This window comes from Hyperolius riggenbachi, chromosome 5 (genome assembly GCF_040937935.1).
Source record: "Hyperolius riggenbachi isolate aHypRig1 chromosome 5, aHypRig1.pri, whole genome shotgun sequence".
Taxonomy (NCBI): Eukaryota; Metazoa; Chordata; class Amphibia; order Anura; family Hyperoliidae; genus Hyperolius; species Hyperolius riggenbachi.
The window spans coordinates 315,635,533-315,644,248 of record NC_090650.1 but is presented as its reverse complement, the minus strand read 5'-3'; the positions used below and the strand labels follow the sequence as shown (position 1 = coordinate 315,644,248).

The following is an 8,716-nucleotide window of genomic DNA, read 5'->3' as shown; positions in this document are numbered from 1 at the left end:
AGGGGATCGCAATAACGATGATTTAGCAGAAGAATGGAGCGACCGGCGAGGGAGCCCACGAGCCTCATGGGGCTGGTGAAAGTCCCAGGTAAATATAAATACACCCGATGGCCATCTCAGGTACATTTTAAGGTGGTGAGGAGTAGGGATAGTCAATGAAATGCAAATAATTTTTATTGCAGGATTAGGTTAATTTATGCAGCTTGAAAATGAACCAATTAAATTTTACCTTAGCTGGATTTGTTTGGTTCATGTTCAAGCTGCATAAATTTGAATACAAAATTAGCATAATGCTGCATCAACTCGAACGTATTTGCATCTCACTGACCATCCCTAGAGAGTTGCTATTCTTCCATTGGCTAGTGTCACTTCCAAACACTAAGTTCTAATTCTCCTGCAGTGGTCTCACAATCCCCAATGTCAGCGGTTTCTTAGGTTTATCATGTTGGATTACTATTCTGTGTGCAGCCAAGAGGAAAAACATCCAGAAGGAACATTGTACTGTCTACCAGTCTCCTGTCATTTTCACACAGCTTTATTAGATTACGTTTGACATCGGGTATCAGCAGTGGTAATTTATTTTTCTTTTACAGGTGTCACTTCTTGTACAACTACATTGGTTGTAAATCTGTTAAACCAAGCTTACCTGACTTAATTCCCATAACTATTTACAGTATAAAACAACTTACAAAGAGACCAGTGATCCTCCGATAACCTGCAGACATTGCCATTAGGTCGGCTTATGGTAAAGATGTAATGACTACAAAGTCTAAGTCCATGTATTGACAAAAAGCAAAATACAAATGCATTATAATGGTAGAAAAATACGCTAAAACACATGAATTATATAAAATATTGAACACTTTATTGAATAGATTTGAACATCATACCTACCACAATTAAAGGTGTTCACTTTACCTAACATTTTTGAATTCCAAAAAGGATATCCGTACCATCTATAGGAGAAGCACTCTTCTGCAAGGTGGTGCTATAGAGAGGTAACACATCCGTGTATAAAACAGAAATGCACAATGACATGTAGCAGCAGTATATGGTATGGACGGCCGCACTATTGCAGCTTCCTGCAGCCAGCACCAGATCCTAATGGAAGCGGAGTCAGGCAATGTTGGCTTAGAACCCTGTACCCATAAAATACAGCTTTTATTTAGTGTAATAGGGTCAGAAGAGGGAGGGGCTTTATCAGCTGCCACATCTTGAGGATGAATTGCACTGCACTGCTATAGCACTTGAAATAGTACAGATTATGAAGATTAATAATGACAAATCCACTGTCACTACTCTGGTATTTCAATAGATGAATGTATGTATTGGATTTCTAAAATAAATCGCATTAAACCCACAAGCGTACTTTATACAGGGTAGACTAATGAAGAGACAACTGCACCCAGCAGTGTATGTGAAGAATAGCTGAAGAAAATAACTTCCTCAAACAAAGAAGTAGCCATTGTCCAGGCCTGCTGCAGTATTTTGGCACTGGTGGGAAAGAACTTGTTTTAGCGGGTCATTTACAAATTATGAAGGCGTTACCCTTTACCACAGTGCTCTGTATTTGGAGCAGCTGGAATGGACAAACGAGGTTAGGTAACTAATTGGGATGCGCAAATGGCTAACCAAGAAAATGGGGGGGTCCAGTTGAGACCATCCGTTCAACCTGGCTTCCTTCAACACCATCCCCCCCCCCCTCGAGTTCTAACCTAGCGGATTTTGTGTTTCTTCGATCCTAGTAAAAACTGCAGTGCAAGATGAGCACAATGATGTTTGAGATGTCCTGTGACATGTCATGGCCATCTACTCAGGTGAACAGGAAAAATACAGAAACAAAAAATAGGAATCTCTCTTTACATTATTAGATAATGGCAGTGATCAGTGAAACATCAGCACTCTGCTGCTCACCTCCTATAGTAAATCCCCTCAAAAATATATACCTTGCCTGCCATCACAGATTTCACAGAAAACTGCAATAAATAAGCAAGTCTACAAAAGGCATGCGTCAATCTTCTGCTCTTAGCATGAGGTATACCTTTAGCTACTCCAAATGTGAAATTAACTTACAAGCATGTTTTAACATTTCCAGATTTAAAAAAAAAAAAGGAAAAAAACAGCATTCTTCAAAGATCATGCACAACAGTTTTAAATAAACAAATCAGAACAAAAAAAACTGGCCACCAAATTCACAATTGGGGAATACATGAAACCTATTTTTAATAGGACTCCACTGAAAACGATTCTGTTAGCTTCAAGTGGGAGATGATTTTGGCACCTTGTAGATGATGTCAGTTCTAGTTCTGGTGTATCTACACACCACACACACTGCCTGCCTGTAAGAGTTTCATGGCAGGGGGTCTTTATATCAAAGCTCAGCATAGTAGCATGGTCCTGCATGTCTACTCATAGTGAACCTGCAGTGGGTCACAGCACAACTACCTTGCAATTAAGGTTGCACACCACGTAGTCTTATTACATCAGCAGCACTGTCTTATCACAGAGCTCTTTTGAGCTCTAGTGACTCCACCCATTTCTCTTTTGAAAATCTGACTATGGACTCTACTACCAACTTCCGCCCTGCTAGTTGTATGGTGTTATTAATGATGCAAAGGCCAGGGGATGACATCCGTGAGGTAGGACAGGGGTGCGGATGGCATAAAAAGGGTGCGACACATGTAAGGAGAAGGAAAAAGCCTTGTTAGTGGCAGCAGAAGTAGTAGTAGTACAAAGCCTTGCCACTAAGGATGGTCAATAAGAGAAAAATCCAAACTGCATACAGTTTGCATTACGTTTGCACACAAGTCAGAATTATCTGAACTGGGCCAATCAAATGCACCTCCCGTCATTTCCAAGCTGCATATAATTTACCAGTTAGGTGAAATTCTGTGCATAACATCAACCATCTTGATTTGCCACCACTGTGCTCTGATGTAATCTGTAATAGGGTCATCTCGTGTGAGGAAAATGTACAATTATTTCCTACCTGTTTCTTTCCCTGCACATTTTAGACAGAGCATATTTGAGATTAAAAATGTTCTAAACAGCATGTTCTGTGACTAGAAAAATACCACTGGATGATGTCAGCATTGCTAGGCTTATGTGTGGGACTGCCAATCTATGACCCCTTGTGCAGAGTACAAGATCCTCCTTCCTCCCCATTCCAGCACTAGTATAACAATAAAAAAGTCAGACATGTCACATGACTGCATTGCAAATCTTACAATACAGGTATTTGCAGACTTTCATACTTTTATCCTTCTACTACACGAGTAATGGGGAGGGAAATCTTTATAAAAAAAAGTAGGGCGGACAGGAGCGTTAAATAATCAGATGTAAAATTGAGAGTAAAAAGAATGGTTTAAATCTAGAGACATCACACTTGCTCCATTGAAAGGTGGTGAAAACAGTGTCAGGTGAATAGAGGACATGTACTGTCATTTGTAGATCAAAATTTCAGGATTGAATAACAGAACTGGAGATCATGTTAATCCAACCAGAACACAGTTGTGCCCAGTTGCTGTAACTGAAGATACACTTTAATAGGTGCCTCTTCCTGCCTAGTGATAGAAACTGCCCCGAAATCACTGTTGGCTCCAATACTGTTCAGCGCCATTCAATACAAATGAATGAGGCCGCACTTCTACTTTTAGCAAGCTGCACAGCACAGATGTAAAAGAGCAATATAACAGAAATATCCAGCGAGCACTAATATAGGGGCATCCCCAAATTTCAAATCTAACAAGACAGTTTGCAGTGGAGTTCATTAATAAAACTATAAAGAAAATAGAATGTTGCCCATACATACATACATACATTTTTGCTTACATATACTAAAGTGCAGCAACAAAAAAAAGAAAAAATTATGCAAGGGCAACATTAATTTTTTTCACAATCATATATCTTCCCTAACATGGCTCAATGGCTTGAAATGCAGAACAGCAAATAAATTAAATAGCGCTGACATTTCTATTTGGATTGAGCGTTTTCACCAATGGTGCTGATAACCAGTTACCTGCGGAGCTGAGAAATAACCGCTCTCAGTTTCCTCCATAGCCTGGGGAAGCTGCAGATATTGCCCTGCAATAGAAGCTCCCCAGCAGCTCTGAAGAGGTACAGCTCAAGAGGCACAACAAGATGAAGGAGGAAACACACATTTTTGGATCCATGTATGTTGAGCTCAACATAAAACTGTGCAATACGATTTCTTTTAACAAAAAATTGTTACAATGAATATATCATAGGAAAATAAAACCACATTTTTGTACATTTTCCCTGAATATATCAATGTTATACAATAGCTTTACTGCCTACAAATGACAAAGAGGAAGTGGGAGGAAGGCATTGAAAACAATGGACAGAAATGCAGACTCCCAACAGCAGTAATACTCCAGGTAATCAGTCACTGAGCGCATGGGACCACATGTCGCCTATGTCAGGTCCGCCATATTCAGTTCTGGTAAGGGCTCTCGCCAATAGGAAAATGAGCTGAACTCTGGCCAAATGAAAGCAGAGTTCTGTTCCTTCTCAAGCAGAGGAAATACGTGTTCCACAAGCTCGCTTAGCCTGCTATACCTGCAATAAAACAAGGAGAAAAAACAGTCAATTCTAAAATAGCTTTTTTGCAGAACAGTCCTCAATATCCTAAAACAATTGGCGAGCTATGCCAGGCTATATGGCTGCAGTCTTTCTTAAAATACTTAAAGGACAACTGTAACAAGGGGGGCAATAGGGTTCAATCAGGTTTCCAATCTATTTTGTACAGAAGTGTCGAAAACTTGATCGGACCAGCCGGAAATTATCAATTCGACTCATCGATCTGACAGGAAATTGCATGGTGTGTACCAGGCATAAGATTTGCAATCCTGTATCTTATACTATCAGAAAACTGGAGTAAATAGGACAACTTACAGCCATATGCACTACAGGAAATGACAGAGAAGAGCCTTATAAAGTTAAACTTACGAAGTCTTGTTCCCTTTTGTCTTCTCCTGTATTAATTCTCCTTTTGGGTTGACAGTATAAATGCGGCAGTCTTGTATGCCAACTTTCATATAGGCAAAGACATCCTACAAGGAAACAATTCAGTAAGTTACTAGAAAAAAAAAGTAATGGTTTTCATTTGCTGACTCAAAGAAGAAGTAAACCTAACAGTACAACCTACGGAGTACAAAAACCTTCAAGGTTAATGACCTTGTGATCTTCAGCTAGCATATAGGAAAACTGAGCCGAGGATAATATAGAGCCTGAAGTCTTGAAACGTTTTCAAAGTAAACAGCTATTTGCCATTTACGTGGTTGTTGTGCAGATGCTGCGCTTCTATAGATAGCGGTTTATGGGCTGATAAGAGCCCAATCTGGAGAGCGATTGTTTACTCCTCTGCTGAAAATCATGTAGTAGGGATCAATAATTCCACTGTTCACTCAATCTCTGATTTCAGCAAAATTCAAATTGGGAATCAGTCAAACGAATAATGATGTTCCGCTTGATGCAGTACAATGCTATGCGGCCATTGACCCCCTGAAGCACCTTACCCTGTGCGCTTGATGGGCGATTTTCCAACAGGTCTGATCACCCTTTTTCACTGATAAACTGAATGGGAATGTTGTAGGACGATAAACCATGGACAGATTCAAAGTGATCAAATTGACTTGAAAAATGAATGCATACATATGGCCAGCCTAATACCATCCGAGTCACTGATCCACACTGAGTAAATAGATCTAGTGTTCTGAACCAAGTCTGACCTGAAGCTTGTTCCAGTTGTTTGACTTTAGATACCACTGTTGGAAACTTATAATTGTCATTTCTGGTTGAAAGTGTCATTAGGGCACCAGGGAAATCAATACCCACATAAGTTTGCACTACAATAAGCAGTACAAAGTTATCAGCATTTACACTGATCTTCAATCCATTTTCTGCAGAAATTTGAGCGGGAGGTCTAATGTAAAGTATAAATTGCTCAATTCAGTCAGGGAGCAATTCATTGGTTGCAGAACTGGACTGCTATTGACTCACATACATCTTTAGATTTTATAGGTAAGCTTAGCTTTACATACAACACGGCTAAATAAACCTCAAAGCATTACATTAGAGTGGACCTGAACTCTTGCACATATGGTTTGTATTTAGAGAGGTTAGCCTGTCTAATTCCCCCTCATCTGTGACTAAGCACAAGCTGTAATTTAATCTCTCAGCTGTGTCAGTTGGCTGCCATAGCAGAGCAACTAATTGGTAAACACAGGCTGTTAACAATTTGTATGCCTCCGTGAAAGCAGAAAGTCGACACTGCAGATTTATTGCAGGATTTGTATCAACTGCAGTGTTCTCCCCAGAATTTTTTTCCAGCCGGGTGGCATGAAATAGTAGCCGGGTGGCATGAAAAAGTAGCCGGGTGGGGAGAGATGAAAATGCAGGGCAACTGTGCTTACAGCATAGGAGGTGGCGAGGAGGTGAGCCGATGACAGCCGGGTGGTCACCAAATCTAGCCGGGTGGAGCGCCCGGCTAAAAGAGCCTGGGGAGAACACTGAACTGTAACAAAGAAATGTTTTTTCTTTAAAGGTTAGTATGCTGTTGATCATCTTTTAGAGTTCTGAGTTCAGGTCTGCTTTAACAGCTTTGAGTGGAGTTTTTATTTATTACCCAACACATAATATACGTATGAGTAAGTAAAAGACATCCAACCATTCTATTCCAGAGTAAAGCAGAAAGTAAATGGTTAATGCACAGCCAGTGTTGCAAGGAGGAATTTTAAAAAGCATCCAGTTTTAAACATTTCAACACAGAAGCTGAGCAGCGAGCCAGAGGCATTGGATGGCTCCCCAAGCTGTGGGCCTCAGGAAACACTGACTCATGGAGAACTGAGCTCAGCCTGAAGATGCTGGGAGACATCACACACTAAGGGGATCCCTGTGCTTGATAACCTCTGGCTTTGTTCCACTTTTGTTTAAGATAATGACCGAGGGAAAACTGTCTGCCTGTGTTTTTCTTTCCTTTTAAGTACACTAAATAAGGGAAGATATAAAAGGAAAGCGCTTTACAGAAAAAACTGAAATCCCACATTAATAAAATTCCAGCAAACTGAAGCTTAACAAAATGTTCATATCTCACACAAGCCATACAATATTCTGAATGAAAGAAAGTGGTCATTGTTTCTGGCCAGGGAAACAGTCTAAAGAAAACTTAGAAAAATACTAAGCATGCAAGTTGCAGGCATGATCTTACAAATAACAATACAGTATGAGCAGAACCCAACCACTGTCTGCCAGATCAGGTAAAAATGTTGGTGGGGTTGTGGTACTACGATTAGCCACAGGGGTAGTTAAGTTTAGGCATAGGGGAATCATATCAGGCACCAGTGGGGGGTAGGGTTAAGGTTAGGCAGCACCGGGGGGAGGCTCTTTGTATTAGGCACTGCCCTCCCAGTAATGTTTAGCCTAGGCTCGATGTCACACTGCTGTAAACAGCATAAATACAAATCAGGGTATTTGCATCATGTTGCTGGGCAGCCCATTGTTCTCACACTAGCAAAAAAAGCCCAGTAAAATCTTAAAATGTATTTGTCATTACGATCTGAACGCTTCATCCATTAGTGCTATTAAACAAAAATATATTTTATGTATAGTTGAAGTGACAGGAAAGGTCCAGTTTTGAAAAGTGAAGTATTTCACAGACAGTGCTATTCTAGCCAAGGGTAATGCAAGGATGTCTGGAATATGATAGGTCTCAGATTACATTATTGGGCCAGACCATATGATTATCTCAGGGAAACCTAGAACTTTATGTATGAATCTCACAGGAACAATTTGTTGTCAGTAGGAGTAATGAGATGCAAATAATGTCTTGCATTCAAATTTCATGTCATTTATATGCGGTTTGAAATGGAACCAATTAGACTAACTTCCTGTCAATTTCTATTGGTCCAAATTCAACTTGCATAGTATTTACATGACATTTGAATGCAAGTAGAAATTAAGTGCATCTTATTGATCATCCCTAGTTGTCTGCAGTTTCAAGCCTACTTCTGTTCTGTAAAAGCTAACATGCTTTCTGCTATCCTTTCAAAGTGCAGAAACTACATATAAACATAACGCAGCCAAGAGACATGCTTGTAAAACATAACAGAAATATGAATGTGTTATTTATCAAGATTCAGCAAACTGAACACCTGCCGGCTACCAGCTTTCTCCTCAATGCCAGTGACTCAGCATCATGTAAACTGCTGAGCATCTAACAATGCGCTCTCACGAGAGGAACCAGCTGCCTCCAGTTCCCCTGGAATGGAATTCATTGTCTAGCACCTGTACATAGCCCTCAGTGACACGGAGGGCACATTACCAGCAAAGCTAGTTTTATATGCCAACGCCATCCTGTTTAAGTCAATGATCCTGGACTGAGATGTGTCAAACCACTCCCATATTCTCTAAACACACCAGTTAAAAAAAATTGTAAACAAGAAAACAAAACAAAACACACTTTGGCTTCAATTCACTAAGTATTAGCATATTCGGTAATGCCGGAAACAGCTTATTTTAAAGAACATTTAGTCAAATGTCAACTCACTAAGGCAGTTACTGAATAAAAAAAGTAAAATTACCAACGAGTTAGGTAAATTATTGACTTGTAAATACTTCTATAAAGTGTCAATTGACTAATATTAGAGCGTTTGGTTACACAAGTGAGATGTTCGGTATTTTAAGACTAGCTTGGAGC

General features: G+C 39.9%; 1 protein-coding gene across 2 annotated transcripts in view; it reads right to left on the bottom strand.

The window, feature by feature from the left end:
- Nucleotides 1–843: 843 nt before the first annotated feature.
- Nucleotides 844–8,716, bottom strand: part of LPIN2 (lipin 2) — a 127,980-nt gene continuing 120,107 nt past the window's right edge. For both annotated transcript variants that reach the window (XM_068237220.1, XM_068237219.1), the window contains exons 19-20: nucleotides 4,969–5,072; nucleotides 844–4,578 (exon numbers count right to left, since the gene is read on the bottom strand). In XM_068237220.1, coding sequence (XP_068093321.1) covers nucleotides 4,434–4,578; nucleotides 4,969–5,072 — 249 coding nt within the window. In that variant the 3' untranslated portion in view covers nucleotides 844–4,433. The remainder of the gene's footprint in view (nucleotides 4,579–4,968; nucleotides 5,073–8,716) is intronic.